Raw genomic sequence first — 21,130 nt, forward strand, 5'->3', positions numbered from 1 at the left:
CTCAGGGGAGCCTGCTTCTCCCTCTGCCTAGGTCTCTGCCTCTCTCTCTCCCATGAATAAATAAAATCTTTAAAAAATATAAAATGAAATAAAATTTTAGGGGCACCTAGGTAGGTGCTGCCAGTTAAGCATCCAACTCTTGGTTTCAGCTCAGGTTGTGATCTGAGGGTCCTGAGATGGAGCCCCACACTGGGCTTCCTGCTCAATGAGAAGTCTTTTTAAGACACCCTCTCCCTCTGCGCCTCCCTGCCACACACACTCTCTCTCTCTAATAAATACATTTTTAAAAATAAAAATTAAAAAATTAAAAAAAAAAGTTAGATTACTCATCCAGGAAGCCCATTTATTCCCTAATATAAACATCTGTATCACAGAAAATAAGGTTTTAAGAGAACTTAAAAGGGCATTTAGTCCAACAGACAAATGATATTTGAACTTATTTAAAGCATCCATCCTAACAGCAAAAATTTACAAGGCATTATCATAAGCACCATTCTGTAAATTTTACATATATTAAATCACTTAAGCATCACAACAGTTCTATGAGATGGATAAATACTGCCCTCATTTTACCAATAGAAACCAAGGCATAGAGTGGTCAAACAGTTTGCCCAATGTTATATGCTAGTAGGTGGCAGAGCAAGAGTTGAACCTGAGTAGACTAACCCAGGGATCCATGCTCTTAACCACTATGCTACCCTGCCTCTCCATATCTGTGGAATTCTTAGACTGGAAATTCTCTTTTCAGTCAGCATATTAATAAAAATCAGAATAATAGCACATTTGCAGCAAAAGGTTAACTACTGATATCTGGGTGACTAAAGGATACACAGGAGTTCTTGTGCTATTCTTGGAAATCTCCTCTAGGTTTGAAGTTTTTCTCAAAATTAAAAATTTGAAATTTCTTTTATCATCATATAATGGGATATCTTTTATAAAAGTAATGACCAAATTACCTGTTGGCCAGCAAAGGCGGCTTTAAGAAGACAATCCTTATAATGTTCCCACTAAATGCCTGATCTGAATTGCCCACAAAACTTCAGTCAGACTGCAGGACTCACTGGAGAGGAAATGGACCTAAAAGTGGGGGGGAACACTGTCCCTGAGCCACAACACTAAATGTGGGCTCCATTGTCAATGCTCAATATTTAATAACAAATAACACGTAATTCCAAATAGAAAAGGGGGCACATTTCCTCCCAAAAATACATTATACTATATAACCAAATACAAATCTATCCATACCCTTGTTTTCCCCTTATTAGTGCTAACCATAATATCAGTTCTTCCCTCCTCGCTAGGTCTCTGCCAGGCTGTATCAATGCTCTCCACTGGAAACCTTGCAGACAGCTGCACTTAGGCAGAGCGATCCCTATTTCAGCTTTTCGTGGCATCTGAATCCTTGTGGAATGGAAGAGAACATGAAATCACATACTGATAACCTACACATCATTCCGTTAGGCAAGTTCCTGGTTACTATGGTTCTAAATTACCATGAAAATTAACTTGGGGACGCCTGGGTGGCTCAGTGGTTTAGCACCTGCCTTTGGCTCAGGGCATGATCTTGGGATCGAGTCCCGCATCGGGCTCCCTGGACCCAGAATCGAGTCCCACATCGGGCTCCCTCAATCCGGGATCAAGTCCTGCATTGGGCTCCCTGTGAGGAGCCTGCTTCTCCCTCTGCCTTCTGCCTTTGTCTCTGCCTCTCTCTCTGTGTCTCTCATGAATAAATAAATCTTTAAAGAAAGGAAAGAAAGAAAATTAATTTGGGTTCTTAAATTCATAAACTTCCCAATACACTTGGTGAACAAAATCTCCTGAAGTTTCAAGCCAGAAGCACCGATTAAAAAAACAAACAAACAAACCAAAAAAAGCAATGATATCCAAACATATTTCTTTGGAATACTGATGCTCAAAACTACCATCTCAAGTTTTTTATGTTTTTATTTACTAGTATAAAAACCATTCATTTCCAACATGTCTGACAGCAATACTTCGCTGCTGCTGCCCTAGTAAATTCTAGGTAAGCAGGGCCTCTCCCCTAGACAACGGCTATACTTAAGGTTTGAGTGGTTGAAGTTAACAGTTGCCTAGATTATGAAATATTAGGACCCTTACCTTTTATACTGTTCTTTGGACAGTTTGCCCAGAAAATATAATTTTTTTAAGTAAAATTTTAAACCTTCAATTATTTCCAGAAACCTTACTTAAAAATGAGAGAAAGGTCGAAACTTCATTCTACAGAAGTTTCTAAATCATACTGTGATTTCATTAATCTAGTTTGTATTGCTTCCTATCTCAACTTCCTTTCAGCCTTCCCCACAAAAGTCCCTCAGTGATTCCCATCAAGTGCCTTATTTAACCAAGGCTTACTGACACCTAGGTATATACCAGGCACTGATAAGTGCTAAGAGGACACAGAAGTTAACATAGCATCTACACTTAAACAGCTCACAGTCTAGAAATAGAGACAAAAATAAGTAGACAATTTTAACACAGTGCAATAAATATTATTTGGGCTACTGTTACAAGCCTCTCCCTGCAAGTTGGCAAGATCATTCCAAACCACATGCTTGACAATCGTCTGAAGAAGAAATTTCACTGATAATCAAAGTTGGAGGCATTTCCGGTAAGCTTAAGATATCAGGACAGCAGCGATGAGCATATGGGAAGATCCCTGTTTTAAAGACACATAATATCCATTCTAACATATTCAGCTCCCTATGGGATTTATGGAAAATGGATTTCTTACATATATTATCCCAACATGCAGGGGGTTGGAAATCTAAGTGGGGACTGGCCCTCTGCAAAATTAAACACTCCTGCCTCTAGCAAGTGCTCATTTTAGTTCTAGTTCTTGTTTCTGTTCTCTCTGGAGAACGGTAGTATATTAGTGGTTAAGTCCATGGACTTTGTAGTTAGTCAGACGAGGATTTAATCCTGGCCTTGGCCATTTACAGGCAGTGAGATTTTCAGCAAACCTCAGCTTCTCTGAGGCTCACATTCCTTTAAAAAAAAAAAAAAAAAAAAAAAACAGTTGTGGGAAATTAAGTAAATAGTTCATGCAAAATGCTTAGCATGCAGTAAAAAAAACAACAAGGGGGTGGTGGGGAGAGAGGGCTGGAAGTAACAGGGGACCATCACGTACTAAAATAGAAAGCAATAAATTATACAGAGCTAATCATTTTGTTATTCCAATTGAATAGTGATCTATGCTTAATTTATTTGCATCCATCCTGTCTCACCCATCCCTAGAGAGCAACTACCTCATAAACCTAAGGCTGAATTGCAATTACTCGGAGGTTTTTTTTTTTAAAAAAAAAAACGTCTCCAATAGTCTCAATTTTTATACTGAGAGAACATACCTAGTCCCTGTGACTCTCCATAATTTGGAACCCTAAGAAAGGCACTAGAACTCTAACCACCCAAAAGAGACACCCACCTGGAATACACAGACGGTACCTTAGTCATATAACAAAGAAACCAACAGAATATAGGAGTCAAACAAAAAAAGAAAAATCTGTACAACTCATACTTGTCATTGTTTACCCCAAAACCAAAATGAGGAGCAAAACAAAACAAAAAAGATTTACTTATTTGCACCCCTTATATTTCCTGAAAGAACTAGTAGAGGTGAGGTAAAAGACAGATCTTCCATCTTATCAACCAAAAGGCTCTATAGTACACACCAGTCAAAACAAAGCCTCAGTCGTGGAAATAGTCCTGGACGCTAGTTACTAGGATGCTCACTGCAGCTACACAAAGCCCAGTATTTAAAGCTGGACCCAAATCACCATCACTCAGTCATCCAGAACCTATTTTCAAACTGCCTTTGTACTCCTTCTTCGGATTCCCTCATCCCTCCCCCTAAAGGTTGAGTAGGAAACCGACACTCTGGCAGCAACATGACCAACCCTTCAAAGATCCACCAAGAAACCTCCCCTAGGATGGAGTCAAGGCAGAGAAAATGTTGGAAAGAAAATTTGGAAAATATTAAATGAGAGCTACAACCCGACAGATTGTACACATTGTGTCTTTTCTTTTTAACTGCACTTGCTATAATTATGAGATCCAGACATCAAAATTTTACTGTAGCCCTCACATAGATTATATTAAAAGAAGGAACAAAGTTGTTTCCTCTGAAGCCACAACCTCACAAGGATGAAATCATCTTTCAAGAAATACTCTCATTCTGGAAAAGAAATTCAAGGAAGTGTTGTGGTCTAAAAGCGGGGCGGGGCGGGGGGGGCATAAAACCAGAGGATTATTAAAGATACATACCAGTTTCAAGCTAAAGAGCAGCTTATCTATTAAGGCCCATCTTGTTACAATCAGGGCAATATCTATTCCAACTATAATTTTCAGACCAAATTTCAGCACATTTTTTAAAGAGAGAAAGAAGGGAACACTCAGTTTTCAGATACTGATGAGTTGGCTATATAATTATCTACAAACAGTACTTTTGCAAGAATGTATTTTGCAAAAACAAAATCAGAACAAATCTTAAGATTAAATATGTGAAAGCAGGCATGGGCCTTCAGCTCTTACAGATTTCTGATTTCACGGCAAATTAGCCAAACAAAAAAACTCACCTCCAAGAAACAACTTTCAGTTGGTTTAAAAATAAGAATTCCTGTTATGCTTTCTCAAATGCATTCTAAACACTCAAGTTTGCTTTGAGTATTTTCTCTTAGCCTCACCTGATTTAATCCACGGCCCTTTCAGAGGGCACAAAGCTGAAAATATTTCCAGGTGCGCTGCCACTTTATTCAGGTGAACTGAAAAAGCATGTTTAGAATTTCCTTATCCCTTGAAGCACAGAAACCAAACGTTACGGTACTTGCAAACTAAACCTACAACACCTCCACAAATCTCTGCCGTCATAGGTAGTCTTAGGAAGGAAGGAATAGCTGTTTGGTTAACATGGATCCATTCGTTTTCTTTTATAAAGCGAAGCAGGGAGGCTACCTCTAGCAGAAGGAGGCTCCCACCCACCGCACCTGGAAAAGTAAAAGAGGGATCCACCCAGGAACAGCAGGGCTGAAACTGATCTGGGCCGTTCAAACTCTCTGAGGGGGATAAAAAACACCATTTAAAGCTGCACAGCTCACTGCAACTTTCCACTTCCACAAATCTAATGATAACGGGGGGTTAAAAAAAAGTTTTAAGCATATGAAGAGCCATCTGTATAACCATCTTCTGACCCGGACAAATTCCTTTCCCAACCCACACGCAACATGCCACAAAAACGAACTTTTGGTTCGGGCTCTGAAAATAGAAGTTTGTTAGCTTAACACCAGAAAAAATATAAAATCAGAGAACACACCAAAATGTAAATTTACATGTAAATGTAAATTTGCTCTCACCCCTTTGAATCTATTCATCTCCCTATGTTAGAGAGACCTAGAAGTTTGTTACTGGGTCTTGAATACTTTTTAAGATAATAAAATACCCAAATTCCCCAAAGTAAGTAGAAAGAAAAAATAATTGCTTAAAAGTCACCCGTCAGCAGAGCAGATTTTCTCGTTTTTAACTTCCCTCTGGTTACCGTAAGGCAAAAATTCGACTTGGCTTCTCCTCCTTTACCCGTCTGTACCACATTTTTTTTTAAAAAGGCACACACCTCAAATGTGGACTTCTAAAAATCAGTCCTTTAAGAAAGAAACCCAAGGCTTCGTCAATGTGCTGAGAAAGACAAATCCAGCAAGGTACTTGATTTTTCGCCACCTCTTCCTCCTTTCAGGATCTTTCCTGCTCTTCTTTCTCTCTCTCTCCCTCTCTCTCAGTATCTCTCTCTCTCTCTCTCTCTCTCTCTCTCTCTTTTTTTTTTTTTCTCTCAGATCCAACACCTAAAATGGAAGTTGCACCCAGCCAAAGGCTAGGGAGCCTGGGTGGTGACAAACTGATCTAGCAGCCCTACCCCCTCGCTTTCCTAAGTGATGTCAGCCCCTGAGAACTTCCAATAGGAACCAGGCATAAATCAGGGAGCTGATTTTATCCAATAGGAAACTTTATTATAGGAAATTAAAAAAAATAAAAAAGGAGAGAGGAGGAGAGAAAGAGACAGGGGGAAGTTTTATATATATATTTATATTTAAAGTGGAGACTACACAATCTCGGAGGAATTGCTGCAGAGCTCTGGGGGGGGGGTGCAAAAGAACAAGGGATTTTTAGGATGGCACGCCTAAGCTTCAGTTCTCTTTGATGGTGGGGTTCTTGCTCTCTCTCTCCCCTCCTTTCCCGGTAGGGAAATAAGAGAAGAGGTGATTTTATTTGCCTGCTCTATGGTGTGTTGCTTTCAACCCCAAAGCATTTTCCCAAAAGAAGATAGGAAGAAAAGGAGAGAAAAATCCTAGAAATAGGACTTCTATGTATTGATTGGGTTGGTAGGAATAACTCAGGTAAACTATCGATTTCATTGTTTTGGTTTAAGTGCATTAGAGCCAATGAGAAAAAATAAATACCTGGACTTAACAGTTTTTAGTGTCTATACTTTAGAAGGAGGCTGAAGCCATGGGGTGTTGAGGAAAATCACTGCCTTCACATTTGATCCCAAATCAAAATAATGTGGTTTGAGGGGGAAAATAAATGGAATTCAATAAGCAAGCAATATATATATTTAGAGATAACATCATGTGTAAGAAAAAACAAGTCTCATGTTAGGAAAATTTGGTTTCTTTGTGCACTTCAGCTCAAGATGATCCAGTTCATAATTCTCTTTTTTACATTTAACCCAAGTAAAGGATTATAGGTGTTCTTCTCCTGAGTTAAGAATTATCCTTATTTTCTCACACTGTTATGCCATGAAGGACAGAGATGGGTTTTTTTGTTTGTTTGTTTTTGTTTTTTACAGGCTTGACAAAGGCTAGTAATTTCTGGTCATTCAGCGGTTACTAAACAAAGATGATAATGATAAATTGAAAATTTCCTTTTTCTTTCTCACCAAAAAAATCTAAATTCTATCCGGTACAATGCTGCAAAATGAATCTTCATAAAGTTTTCATAATCTAGAATAATGATTAAGAGCACAGGTTCTGCAGTCAGTCTGCCTGGCTTCAAACCTTCCTCCTCTGCAAGGACACTTAAGTAAAGGTATTACTATGTGACCTTAGACAAATTATATAACCTCTCTGGGTCTCTGTTTCCTTAATGGTAAAATGGGGATAATGACTATATTCCTCTCACAGAACTTTTTGGACAATTAAAATACACATGAAGTTCTTAAAACAATGTACAGCACTTGGCTAGAAACTCACTAAGAATGAGTTACTATTACTTCTATGTACCCTGCCCCCAAACTTTCAGTGGCTCACCAATGCCCCATAATAACAAACAATGGCGGAGCATCTATCATGTAAAAGGCACTTTGTGCTCATTATCTCTAACTTCTAAAATAACATCATGGAGGTATTACTACTACCATTTCACAAATGAGGAAATCGAGGCTCAACAAAGTGAAGAAACTTGCCTGAGATCATCTGGCTAAAATGTGAACCCCTCATGGATTCTGACTCCAAAGCCCAAGCTTCTTCTATCACCTTACATTGTTGTGGCCAGGATAAAAGCCAAGTTCCTCATTAGCTTTCAAGGTGCTACATTTATTCATTTAATACATTAAAGTCACACTTACTAACCATAATCTGACCTTTCCTTATCTAAACTAGAATTCCACTCCTCCTCAGCATGATGAGCCCTTCTAATCAGGCTGATCCAGTCATTATGCACCTCTTCATACTCTGTCTACAGGCTCACAGACCCTCATATTGGTTTTATGTGGCCAAAAAAAGGACTTCTCTCAAAAAGGCATCACAGCACTTGTTTGATGGGCTTTAAACAAACTAGACTGGGAAATGAATACATTTAACAGAGAAATGAACAATCTAGGAATCTTCTCCTACTATCTTATCACACCTTCTACCTCTACTTTCCATCTAATATTCCTGTCCTCGAGGCATAGCATGTTCGAAAGCCAAAGATAATTGCCAAAGGAAAACAACCAGCACAAGAAATGTTTGGGGAGGGATCCCTGGGTGGGTCAGCGGTTTGACCCCTGCCTTCCGCCCAGGGCGTGATCCTGGGGTCCCGGGATCGAGTCCCGCGTCAGGCTCCCGACATGGAGCCTGCTTCTCCCTCTGCCTGTGTCTCTGCCTCTCTCTCTCTCTCTCTCATGAATAAATAAATAAAATCTTTAGGAGAAGAAAAAAGAAATGTTTGGGGGAAAAAAAAGCAGAAAGAAATGTCTGTTGATCCATCAATTCTTTGAGCCACATTTAAGAATATTATCTTCTAGAGATAAATTGGTCTTCTTTCTTTCACATCATCTCTAAAAACTTGCAAGTATTTTGCCTTCCTTTTGTATGTGCTTTCCTGTCTCCCTCACCAGAAGATAAGCTCCATGAAGACATGAATGGTATCTTTCTAGATCATGGTGTATCCCCAGAGCTCAGCCTAATGTCTCACATTTAGCAACAGATGGATGAGTGAATGAAGTCTCTTGGCTTACTAGTTATGTAATCCTGGGTAAGTCATTTATATTAATGAATTTTAAATAAAGTGATATGCAAATCAAAAAAGATAACTCAGGGAGCACCTGGCTGGCTCAGTTGGTAGAGCATTTGACTCTTAATCTCAGGGTCGTGAGTTCAAGCCCCACATTGGGTGTAGAGCCTACTTTAAAAAAGGGGGGGGGAACACCTGGGTGGCTCAGTAGTTGAGCGTCTGCCTTTGGCTCAGGTCAGGTCATGATCCTGGGCTCCGGGGATCGAGTCTCACATCAGGCTCCCCACAAGAAACCTGCTTCTCCCTCTGCCTCTCTCTCTCTCTGTGTGTGTCTCTCATGAATAAATTAATAAAATCTTAAAAAAAAAAAAAAAAGAAAAAAAAACTCAGTGGTGAAAAAGTTGTTAAAATTTAAATCTATCTGAAACAGCTCTCTCCAAATAAAGCATCACAAAGATTAACACTCAGTAAGGGGAAAAATTTTTTATACTCAGGTGACCAAAAGTAAAAAGATAGGTTCCACTTGGGTTATTTTGAGCACCTACAGTGAACCAGGTCCTCTTCTAGATGTCAAATATAATAAGTAGACAAGTTCCCTGCTCTCAGAAAGCTTACATTCTAGTGGAGGGAGAGAGATTAATAAATAAGATGTCAAATGAGGGACGCCTGGGTGGCTCGCGGTTTGGCGCCACCTTCAGCCCAGGGTGTGATCCTGGAGACCTGGGATCAAGTCCCACGTTGGGCCCCCTGCGTGGAGCCTGCTTCTCCCTCTGCCTATGTCTCTGCCTTTCTCTCTGTGTGTCTCTCATGAATAAATAATATCTTAAAAAAATAAAAAAGATGTCAGATGGAACACTAAGCAGAGATTTAAAATGGACTGATGAGAATGACTTGTGGCTTGTGCTATATTGGATGTCAAGGACAAACTCTCCAGAGACTTTGGCATTTAAGTTGAAATATGAATGGGAAGAAGCAGCCAACATAGGAATATAGGAGCAGGGGATCCCTGGGTGGCGCAGTGGTTTGGCGCCTGCCTTTGGCCCAGGGCGCGATCCTGGAGACCCGGGATCGAATCCCACATCGGGCTCCCGGTGCATGGAGCCTGCTTCTCCCTCTGCCTGTGTCTCTGCACCTCTCTCTCTCTGTGACTATCATAAATAAATAAAAATTTAAAAAAAAAAAAAAAAAAAAAAAAAAAAAAAAAAAAAAAAGGAATATAGGAGCAATGGTAACTACTAATGCCAAAGCCCCCAAGTGTGAGGCTGAAACTTGTGGGATCCAGCACAGTATCAAAATGAGGGAGGGAATGGTAGAAATATGAAGAATTCCACAGGTTAGAGATTTGATTAAACTATTTTCAGGTAGAAGGAAGTCTGTGAGTGTTTTCAACAGCAGAGTGACATGATCTAACTCAGATTTTGAAAAGATCTTAGATGACAAATGGATAAAAGAGGGCGCAAGGGTGAAAGCAAGGAAATTAGTTTGAAGGTCAAGTTGCAGTAATATGGAGTTAACTACAGTAGTAGCAGTAAAAATAGAGAGAAGTCAACAGATTAAGGATATGTTTAGAGATATAAGGTGGGGGAGAGAGAGAGGCAGAGACACAGGCAGAGGGAGAAGCAGGCCCCATGCCAGGAGCCCGATGTGGGACTCGATCCTGGCTCTCCAGGATCAATCACACCCTGGGCTGAAGGCAGCACTAAACCGCTGAGCCACCCAAGGATCCCCAATAAGGTGTTTTTTTATTTCAAGGTGGGTTTTTTTTCTTTCCTGTTTTTTTTTTTTTTAAGATTTATTTATTCGTAAGAGACACACAGAGAGAGAGAGAGAGAGAGGCAGAGACATGGGCAGAGGGAGAAGCAGGCTCCCTGCGGGGAGCCCAATGGGGACCCCATCCCAGGACCTCAGAATCATGACCTGAGCCAAAGACAGACCCTGAACCACCAAGCCACCCAGGCGTCCCTTCTTTGATTTTGTTTTGTTTTTAACAAACGGAATGAATGTTACATTCAGTGCTCAGTTTTCAACTCTCAAACTTTATCTCCCCTCCAACATCCATCACATGCTTAACATACAAAGATACGATAAAATAGTAAAAAATTAGGGAAGAGTTGGGAAATAATATTGAATTCAAAAAAGAAAAAAAAAGAAATATTAAAAATAAAGTAATAAAATAAAAATAAAAGAAATATTAAAATTATCATGTAGGGCTGAGTGCTGTGCTGTCTCCACTCCTAAAATAGCCAAAACCATAAATGCCAAGGAGAAGAAACGGGGGAAAAAAAAAAATCAACTTCAAAAAGCACTGGCTATCCATACAAAGGAAGACAAAATATTTTTACTCGTTTCTACCCTCTGGTGGCTACACATTACCATCGAATGTTGTCATTTTTAAAGCCCTTGGTAGGATGGCCATTTATCTTCCCCTTTAGAAATTCCACTATCACAAGATTTATCTAAATGGTGTTGAATTAAAAAAAAAAAAAAAGAAAAGGGGAGCACCTGGGTGGCTCAGATGGTTAAGCACCTGCCTTCAGCTCAGGTCATGATCTCCAGGTCCTGGGATCAAGCCCCACATCCGGCTCCCTGTTCAGCAGGGAGTCTGCTTCTCCCTCTCCCTCTCTATCTCCTCCTGCTTGTGCTCTCTGTCATTCTCTCAAATGAATAAATTAAAAATCTTAAAGAAAAGAAAAGAAGAAAAGAAAGAAAAGAAAAGAAAAGAAAGAAAAGAAAAGAAAGAAAAGAAAAGAAAAGAAAAGAGAAAGAAAAGAAAAGAAAAGAAAAGAAAAGAAGGGTCTCTGGGTGGCTCAGGGTGTGATTCCAGGATCCGACACTGAGTTCCGCATCGGGCTCCCTGCGAGGAACCTGCTTCTCCCTCTGCCTGTGTCTCTGCCTCTCTCTCTCTCTCTGTCTCTCATGAATAAATAAATAAAAGCTTTTTTAAAAAAGAAAGAATGAATGAAAGAAAGAAACCAAGAAGTGAGTCCTCTCTATTTCTTGAAAATTAATATAATCCTAATAACAATAAATTCATGGGGGGGATATAATATTTCTATTTTTCTTATGACAGATGCCATAAACACTGCTCTGCCTTTTTTTTTTTTGCTTGCGTGTGTCCTCCTTCTGCTTTTACGTCCTTTCACAAACTGCTTCCCCTTCAAAACATTAACTGCAGCCGAAAATGTCTTCTGCTCCTTGATCTTTTTTCCACGTTGAGAACAGAAGCCTAGAAAATTATTACCTGACTTGGAAATGCACCCCGCCTCCCATATTTAAGTCAACCTTCTCAAATTCTTTAAAAATAATTTATTACAGTGACGCCTGGGTGGCTGAGCGGTTGAGCGTCTGCCTTAGGCTCAGGTCGTGATCCGGGGGTCCTGGGATCGAGTCCCACATTGGGGTCCCCGCAGGGAGCCTACTCCTCCCTCTGCCTGTGTCTCTGCCCCTCTCTGGATGTCGCTCATGAATAAATAAAATATCTTAAAAACATAGTTAATTGTAGTATCATCGACATACCCCTCAAAGCCTCTTGGAAAAGACGTTAGATACCAACAGAGACCTATTTGAGCGCATTGCACTGCTCACCTCAGCACTCTGGTCCGTTCTGTGCAGGTTCCCCTTCTCCCGAGCATCTTCGGCTCTGCCTCCCGTTGGCCTCAGTGGCAGCTGCCCCGCTTTAGTTCACCGCACTCCATCCCCGGTGGCTTTGGCCTTGACCATCTTCGTCTAGAGAGCCGTGGCGGGGCATCTCACGGGAGCCAGGCCCCAGGTCCTAACACATACAACGGGTAAGAACCAATGTCCGGGTTCATTGTCATGTCATGTGGGCTGACATTCTCTCTAAATGTTTAATCCTGAAATCACTTACTTTTTTTTTTTTTTTTTTTTTTTTTTTAACCTCACCCCTGAAAATAGTTGTTTCCAGTCAGGAAGTGCACTAACTAGATCATCCCTGGAAGGACACCGGAGGCCGCTCCGCACGGGAAGTACTGCAACCCCCTCGGTCACGCCCGGTCTCGGAGATTTAGGGGGGACTGGAATCTCTGAAATGCCTACACCCAGGCACTAACCCCAAGGCCTCGCTGGCGAACATCCGTAGCCTGAGGAGCTTTCGAGAGCGGAGAGGCCCGACCGAGGCGCAAGGGGAGCCCCCCGGGGAGCCTGGAGCGCTCTCACAGGCCAGGGCCACTTACTGGCAGCCTCCTCAAAGGGAAGGCAGTGGTGTCCTGCAGCCGCCCGGGAGCCCGCCCTACGGGGCATCCTCGCCCGCTTCTCACCGGGGTTTCGTCGGGCGCCGAGGGAGAGGGCAGCCCCGGGAGGACCCGTCCGGGCAGGCCCGCCCGCCCGCCTACCTCTCGCAGCCCGTCTTAGCGCGGCCTTCAAGTCGCTCGAGACTTAGCCTCCCGCCCAAAGTGCTGCGGCCCCTGTGATTGGCCGTCCGACGAGCCTTCGGCCAATGGGGATGACGTGTTCGGGCAGACGTCAGCAGGGGGGCTGGGGGAGGAGGAAGGACGTCGGGCCCCGCGACGCGCCGTGCGCGAGGACGGCGGCGCGAGCTGTGTGGCGCGGGCCGCGTGGCCTCAGGCCCTCGCTGTCACCGCCTCCCGGTGCAGGCGGCTGGCGGGGCCCGCGGCGGTACGAGGGCGCCAGGGGGTGGCTGCAAAGCCCGTGCGGCCTTGGCTGGTGGTGCCCGCGAGCCCTGAATTCGGGCCTCCGGGGTCCCCACGCTCCATTCCCAGAAACCTTCGCGCCGAGAGGTCTCTCTTGAAAGGAGTTGGGCCGGGGCGCCCGGAGCGTGCGGGACGGGACGCCCAGCATTGCAGGGCCTGCCCTGAAGCCCAGCTTTCTCCGCCAGCCCCGATTCCTCGGCTCTGGACGGGGAGACCCTCAGGCCGTTGGCCCACCTGCGCTGCTTTGCTAAACCTCCCCGCGCGAGGCTGGGCTTGGGGAGGAAGCAAGGCAGGCTGGGCAGAGGACCCAAGCACCGAGAGGTCGCCAAGCGCAGCTCCGACTGCACAGCTCGTCCAGGTCGGGTCTCGGGGCCAGGCCGGCTGCTGGTGGGTTGGGAAGCTTCCCCGGAGCCTATGTGTGGGGCCTCGCGAGAGCCATCCTCTGCCCCCACCCCCCCTTCTCTGGCTGAAATTGGAATTGAGCCTACCCTTTCTTCATTAACCTTTCCATTCTCTTCTTTCCTGATAGTTTGACGGGAGCTGTTCAGATCCTCGGTGCCACCTGACAGAAAACTGCATGTCAGGAAAGGAACAGCAGCTGTGCGGGGAGTGTGGGGGTTTCAGTGCAAAAAGCTGGAAACACAGTAAGCCTGAATTCAGAATATGTGGCTTGTATCAGGAAGGGTAGAGTGCCCAACTATCCCCGCTCCGTCGTTAGCCAGGTCGTGAACCAGTGTGACCAACCTAAAGGCCAAATCGTTTGCTAATTTCCAGGCTGCACTAGGCTCACTTTGGTCAAGAACATCTGAAGCAAGAGTGGCAGCGTCCTTATTTCTGAGAGACTTTCCCACCCGGTCCTGCAGCTGTTTTCTCTACTGTGCACCCTCTGCTGGTTAGTGTGATAAGAGTGAGCTCAAAGAAAAGGAGGTGTGTACAACCTCCTAGAGAATTTTCTATTCAGTATTGTTTTCTTTAAAAGTGTGAAATTGAGGATGGTACCTGTGGAACTCAGAAGTGTGTTGTTGCCCAGGGAGAGAATATGGGTTGTCAGCACTGTAGGCGTTGAGTTTCAGTGGGAACGTGAATGAAGGAGGTGTAAGGGTAACAATAGCTACCGCTTTAGAAGTGGTAGTTATTATATGCCAGGCACTTCTAGTGCTAAGCAGTTTTACCTGCATTGACTCACTTAATCTTTAAAACAGCCCTACCAGGTAAGTACTGTTATCATTACTATTTCATAGGTGAGAAAAGCGAGACTCAGAAAAGATAGGTCATTTGCCTGAAATTATACAGCTAAGCTAATAGCAGAGCAGAGATTCAAATCTACACTTGCTTCTGAGCTCCCACATGGAACAACTATGATGTTCTTTCTTGAGAGACCCTTGGCATACTTTCTGGACTTAGGTAACTCACCTTGTGGCTATTCTCTGATCTCACAAGATTTTCCTATCATTTCAAAGACGAAAAACAAATTAGGTACAGTAATTCTTCTGAAATATACTTTCTCATCCACAGGAATCTGATCTGTGAAAACCTAGAAGGTTTCAGAGACTAACATGTGCTCTCCTGCAAGTTCCAAAATCCTATACAGGAACCCCCGGTTTCTCCGGTTAGCTTTTCTGCAGCTGCATCACCAGCAACAGACTGGTGTGTTCTGTGATGTCCTTCTGCAGGCAGAAGGTAAGACATAATTGAAAAGTCACTATAGAATACTCACTATAGAATAAGATAAAATGAGTTCAGGGCCAGGGAGTAGAGGACAAAACCAAGAAAATGTATTATCCCCCTTGAGCACTTTAAGTTATTCGGTAGAGAGCTGTTTGTTTCTAGGATAGTTGCTGTTTCCAAGAGTGAAAATGAGACTGCTCTTTTTCTCTTAAAAACTGGAAATAGGGGATCCCTGGGTAGCTCAGCAGTTTAGCGCCCGCCTTTGGCCCAGGGCGTGATCCTGGAGTCCTGGGATCGAGTACCGCATCGGGCTCCCGTCATGGAGCCTGCATCTCCCTCCTCCTGTGTCTCTGCCTCTCTCTCTCTCTCTCTCTCTATCATAAATAAATACATCTTTTTTTAAAAAATGGAAATAAGGGATCCCTGGGTGGCTCAGCAGTTTAGCACCTTTCTTTGGCCCAGGGCGTGATCCTGGAGTCCCGGGATTGAGTTCCGCATCGGGCTCCCTGTGTGTAGCCTGCTTCTCCCTCTGCCTGTGTCTCTGCCTCTCTCTCTCTCTCTCTCTCTCTCTCTGTCTCTCATGAATAAATAAAATCTTTAAAAAAATGGAAATAACTGTAAAGTTTAGTAAGCGTAGAAATTCTGTAAAAGGTGGATAATAATAATACAACGGGATGATTGCGAAGATAGTTACCATACACCCAGCACTTAGAACAGTGTTTTTAACATACTAAGCGCAATGTAAGTTTTAGACAATACAATTACATATTTTCCTTTTTTTATCTTGCCAAGCTATTGCTTAATTTTTCTTTTCTTCAAATTGATGGTTTTTGTTGTTTGTTGTTAGACCTAAAAATACATAGTTTATTTCCACCTCTTCCCTTTAAACTTGGAACGTTCAATCAATATAGAGTCTGGTATGTATTTTTGTTGTTGTTTTTTTAAGTAGGCTTCATGCCCACAGTGGAGCTCAATGCAGAGCTTGAACTCACCACCCTGAGATCAAGACCTGAGCTGAGATCAAGAGTTGGACCCCTAAATGACTGGGTCACCCAGGCGCCCTGAGCCTGGTATCATATAAAAAGCCCAAGACTAGGAGTCAGAGTTAGTCTTCGCTTTCTTTGGTACTTAGAAACTAAGTGACAAATGGGCAGGTCCCACTTCATCCCTCTGGAGCTCACTTTCTTCATTTATAAAAGATTATGACACCCAACATCTTATAGCACTCTACAGTTCGCAGAGTACGTACAGTATATAGCCTAGTGTCTTATTTGATTCTTACAACAGCTTTGTAAGATGATATATGGTTCTAGTTCTACAGATGAGTGAATTGAGGCTTAGAGAATTAAGTGACTTGCCTGTTGGTTCTATTAGTAGAGAGTTGGGATTCATTCCTTAATTCAAAATAAGCAAACCAAAAAAAAAAGATCAATTACCTGTTGTATATTAGAATGGTGTACTAGCATGGGCAGACAGCATGTATAAAGTCCCTCCTTGTATAAAAATCATGGAAAGAGGAGACCTTGAGACAACCAGTGCATCCAAGTAACTGCAGTATAATAACATTGCAGTAAGTAAAGGCCAATATAGAAGCTCAAGAGCGGGCACCTTCCCAGATAGGAGGAGGTTGGGGGATAAGGGTTAGGGTGATTTTCTTGGAGAAAATGACCTCTTAGCTCTCTGGAGGACAAACAGAAGTAGGAGGAAGTGGGGAAATATTTTTCCCAGGCAGAGAAAATACCATGTACAGAATTTTAGATATGACCAACGATTTGTGAGTGGTTCACTATGTCTAGAGGGCAGACTCTAAGAAGTGTATTGATGAGAGATATGGCTAGAGAAATTAGCAGTGTAAGGTCTGAAGTGTTATGCAAAGTAAGTCTTGTCCTCAGAACATTGAGAAATGTATTTGTGTGTGTATATATATGTATTTTGTATATATACTTTTAAGATTTTTTATCGTAGGGGGGCCTAGGAGGCTCAGTCGGTTAAGCATCTGCCTTCACCGCCAGTCATGATCCCAGGGTCCTGGGATCGAGCCCTGCATTAGACTCCCTACTCAATGGGGAGCCTACTTCTCCCTCTCCACTCCCCCCTACTTGTATACTCTATCTAAAATAAATGAAATCTTTAAAAAATATATTTATTTTAGAGACAGTCCGTGCATGCAGGGAGGAGCAGAGGGAGAGAATCTCAAGCAGACTCCCTGCTGAGCACGGAGCCTGACGCAGGACTCAGTCCCACGACCCTGAGATCGTGACTTGAGTCAAAACCAAGAGTCGGACACTCAATGGACTGAGCCACGCAAGCGCCCCAGGAAATGTATTTAAAGGTTTTAAGAAGGTCGTAAGTAGCACTTGGGCTGCATGAGAAGAATTATTGTTGAGCACAGATAGGCCATTTTGGAATCCAAAAAAGGGAATGGTGATGTAAAACTAAAGAATTGAGATTAGAGAAAAATGCTTTATAAACAAAAAATTTACAAAACTTGGGGCAGTTAAGGGCATAGGCTCTGTAGCCAAACTGGGTCCATATCCTCTCCCTGTGACTTGCTAACCATGTAATTGTGGTAGGTGTACTACTGTTACTTAGCTATGCCACAGTTTACTCATGTGTAATAACAGCTTCTTCACAGGATTGCAGTGAAGAGTAAATGAATGAATACTGGTAAAACCCTTGCATAGTACATTAGTACATCACATGGCATGCAATAAAGGACAAGAAATAGGGGGGGGTTGTTTTTTAAAGATTAACGTTTGAGGGTTGCCTCGCTGGCTCAGTCAGTTTAGCATGCAGCTGTTGATCTCAGGGTTTTGAGTTCGATCCCCACATTGGGTGTAGAGATTATTTAAAAATAAAAATCTTGACAAGATGACTTGTAGTTTCCAGGCTTGGGCAGGTGGGTAAAGTGGATACTTATTTTGAAGTAAGAAATGGGAGGTTTTGGGGTTAGGGAATGGAGTTCACTTTATAGAAAGGTTGATGCAGGCTGTGGCATGTTTAGTGTCTCAGGAAAGGTATCTGGGCAGAGATAGAACCTGGGAATCAACAGCAAGCCTTTGGGAATTAAGGCCATGAGACTGAAACTGACAGGAAGTGCCCATAAAGAAGGTGACTGAGGACAGATTATGCCTGGCACAGTGCTTAAGAGATGAGGAGAGAATTGAACCTTGATTGTCTACAGCCAAAGCTCATATTCTGTTACAAGCAGCTTCTATAAAAATTTTAAAACTCTCATGAGTCTAAAAAATTTTGAAACCATCCTTTGTGTCAAGCAGTGGGTATATATACCTCAGTGAGCAAGACAGATAGTCTCTGTCCTTGTAGAGCTTCACCTTAGTGAAAGCAGTAGTCACAATATAGATAGTGAAGTGCTCTGATAACTAGAGTCCTTCTCTCTGCCCAGGAGCACCTAACCTAGACTTGGGTGGGGTGGGGAAAGGCTTTCTGAAAGAAGTAATGTCTAAACTAGATTTCGAAGAATAAAAAGTGGGTTAGCTAATGACACAAGGTTCCAGGCAGACAGAAGGAACAAATTTCTCCTATTCGAACTTCCGTGAAGGAAAACAGAGAACGGGCAGCATATTTGGGAGGTAAAGACTCTGCTTAGCCAATGAACATGCCAGTTTGCATGAGATAACAAAGTGTTTGGATTTCCTTCCAGGTGAGGCAGTCCCAGCCCATTGCTGCATCCTGTCAGCCTGCAGTCCCTTCTTCACAGAGCGTCTGGAGCGGGAGAGGCCAGCTCAGGGTCGGAAGGTGGTGCTGGAGCTGGGGGGCTTGAAGATCAGGACACTGAGGAAGCTGGTGGACTTCTTATATACCTCAGAGATGGAAGTATCTCGAGAAGAAGCCCAGGATGTGCTTTCTGCTGCCCGTCAGCTCCGTGTATCTGAGCTAGAATCCCTTCAACTAGAGGGTGGGAAGTTGGTAAAGGCCCCCCAGGGCCGAAGACTGAACCGGGAGTGCTTACAGCCTCCAAGTGCTGCACCAATCTCTGCCAGGGTGGTGGCATCCAGCCGTCGACCTCGGACTCCACTCCCTGCGACCCAGACTCCTTGTCCTCTTGGGCCAGTGAGATTAAAGTCCTCGGGGAAGGAGGAGGGGCCCTTGGAGAAAAGCAACAGACAGAATGCAGAGAACTTGTCCGGCAATCTTCTGCTCAAGAAGAAGGCCAGAGCTTGCCCAATTCCACAAGAAAAGTGTTCTTCACCATCAGGCCACAGCCAGGGACCGAAAGAGAGTAAGAGTGACCCTGCCCTTGCTCCTACGGCACTTTCCCCACCCAGTATGTACCCTTCTGTGGATGAGCGGCTATTGCCCAGAAAGATCAGACTGAGTCGCTCAAAGCCATCTCCTGATATCTGTACATCTAAGCCTTCCAGCATGGTAAGCGGACCCAGCTCAGTACCCACAGTCCCTGGCCGGCGTCTTTGGCGGCAGAAGAGTATAAATAAAGTACCAGAAGACAAGGAGAAACCAGGGAGAGCTAGTCCTCTACAGAGCATCCCAAGCCCATCTGGTCTTGGAAAGACAGGTGGGAGCAAGAAGAGGAGCCCTGAAGTCAGGGCACCTAACTCAGACTCTGCAGAAGAGGGGCAGGTTGGAAGAGTGAAGCTTCGGAAAATTGTCAATGGAACATGCTGGGAGGTGGTACAAGACCCTCCCCTCAAAAACTCTCAAGATAGCCCTCAGATCCCAGAATCTCAATACCCAGAAGAGCCTGCGAGTACTCAGCCATCCTCACTTAATGAGCTGGAAACATCATCTGCTAGGGTAGACCTGTGTCAGGACTCCCCCATGTGCCCTAGGCTACAAGACATTCTGTTATCTGCTACCCACTCCCCAGACCACCCAGTGGTGAAATCCGAGTTTGGGTCCAGTCTAGAGCTGGTAGGGAAGGAACCTGGGCTGGATATTGACTGCCGAGAGCCCTATGCATTTGACACAGCCCTGCTGGGGCAGCCCTGCGAAGCTGAGGAGTACCGTATCACAAGTGCTGCTGCCACCAGTGAACTGGAAGAGATCCTAGACTTCATGCTGTGTGGCTCAGACATTGAGCCACCCATAGGGTCTCTGGAAAGTCCTGAAGCCGAGGGCTGCAGGACCCCTAGCTATCACCTGACAGAAACAGGAAAGAACTGGATTGAAGGGGAGGAATGGTGTTTGCCAGACATGGAACTCTGGCCCAGGGAGCTCTCAGGATTGGAAAAAGAACCGGTTGATGAGAACAAAGAGCCAATTGAGCCCTTTGGCCCCCTTGTCATGCACTCTGAGAACAAAGAGCCCATCGAGTCCCTTAGCCCCCTTGTCTTACCCTCTGAGGTAAGTGAAGGGGAGGTACTTTCAGTAGGAGGCTCTTGGACTCCAGATCTGGAAATTACCAGCTCCCAACCACTGGATGGTCAGAGAGAGAAGCTTCACATGGACTCTCTTGACCTTCCCCAAAGGTCCTATGAGGATCTCTCACCTCCCTGTTCAAACTGGATGGACACTAGGCCAGAAGTGTCCCTAAGTATGGATGAGGTATTATATCCTGCTCCAGAAGCAGGCAAGGAGCTACTTGGCAACTCTGAATTGTTGGACCCACTTCCTGCCAGCTCCGAAGAGGAAGAGATTGATGTGGTGGACTGGACATTAGAGGGGAGGCTGGTGCCCACTGATATTCCCTCTGTGTGGCCCGACCCTTCCTCAGAGTCAGACACAGAGATAGACATATTAACGTAGAACAGGAGTACAGGTTAGGGGACAGTGGGAGGGTGGGAAATGTTTGCTAGCAAAGGTATAATGGCAGAGGCTGGTACATGCCCTGTCCTCTTAGCAAAAGAGGCAAGTGTACTGTAGTTCTCTATGTCCTTTCCTCTCCCCTCACCCCCAAGGCTTTGGGAGCCAAGCAAAACTAGTACCATGGGTACAAAATTATGAACTTGAACCATCTTATTTCTTTGTAATCTATTTTCCAGTTAGCGATAAACAAGTGAAATTATAAACTGTGTGGTCCCCAACTCTACCGGGTCATAAAATAACCAACACCAGGTCTTCTAAGTTATGAGGCATCTAGTCACTGCTAATTTAATAATAAATGAGAATACCCTCTGTGAAACAGAAAATGGGAAACAGTGCTGGGATGGAACAAGTGGGTAAAAGTAACAGAACGTTTTTGTATATCTAATGTGTGTGGCTTATTCAGTCCAGCATGGCAAGTCTAGCCAAATGTCTGTAGGGGCCAAAAAGACCACTTCATCATAACTTTCAAGAAGTGAGTTGAAAAAGACATGCTTTTTAGAAAATAG

The 21,130-nt window shown here is 43.7% G+C and overlaps 2 protein-coding genes across 14 annotated transcripts in view; one reads left to right on the top strand and one right to left on the bottom strand.

Annotated features, from left to right (window-relative positions):
• CTNND1 (catenin delta 1) overlaps positions 1-12,271 on the bottom strand; it is a 54,023-nt gene extending 41,752 nt beyond the window's left edge. For 8 of the 12 annotated variants that reach the window (XM_038563213.1, XM_038563204.1, XM_038563207.1 and 5 more), the window contains exon 1: positions 5,624-5,909. The gene's annotated coding sequence lies outside the window, so the exon portion shown is untranslated. Of the gene's footprint in view, positions 1-5,623; positions 5,911-12,084 lie in introns of those variants that run through there. The other 4 variants (XM_038563214.1, XM_038563203.1, XM_038563211.1 and 1 more) reach the window with 2 other exon arrangements.
• An 882-nt stretch (positions 12,272-13,153) lies between these two features.
• BTBD18 (BTB domain containing 18) lies at positions 13,154-21,093 on the top strand. Of its 2 annotated transcripts, none has more exons than XM_038563216.1 (5): positions 13,154-13,527; positions 13,699-13,813; positions 13,944-14,096; positions 14,685-14,849; positions 18,502-21,093. In XM_038563216.1, exons 4-5 carry the CDS (start codon positions 14,726-14,728, stop codon positions 20,562-20,564), a joined length of 2,187 nt encoding a protein of 728 aa, XP_038419144.1. In that variant the 5' UTR covers positions 13,154-13,527; positions 13,699-13,813; positions 13,944-14,096; positions 14,685-14,725; the 3' UTR covers positions 20,565-21,093. The 2 variants fall into 2 exon arrangements, with proteins under 2 accessions (XP_038419144.1, XP_038419143.1); XM_038563215.1 differs by having other exon boundaries at positions 13,944-14,061; positions 18,502-21,092.
• Positions 21,094-21,130: the final 37 nt, after the last annotated feature.

The sequence above is a fragment of the Canis lupus genome, chromosome 18, assembly GCF_011100685.1.
Source record: "Canis lupus familiaris isolate Mischka breed German Shepherd chromosome 18, alternate assembly UU_Cfam_GSD_1.0, whole genome shotgun sequence".
In the NCBI taxonomy this organism is placed as follows: domain Eukaryota; kingdom Metazoa; phylum Chordata; class Mammalia; order Carnivora; family Canidae; genus Canis; species Canis lupus.

Bases quoted from the DNA above. Each gene is read 5' to 3' on its own strand.
- BTBD18 (XM_038563216.1), top strand. From the start codon at position 14,726: ATGTGCTCTCCTGCAAGTTCCAAAATCCTATACAGGAACCCCCGGTTT. The intron at 14,850-18,501 runs GTAAGACATAAT...ATTTCCTTCCAG, and splicing joins TGTCCTTCTGCAGGCAGAAG to GTGAGGCAGTCCCAGCCCAT.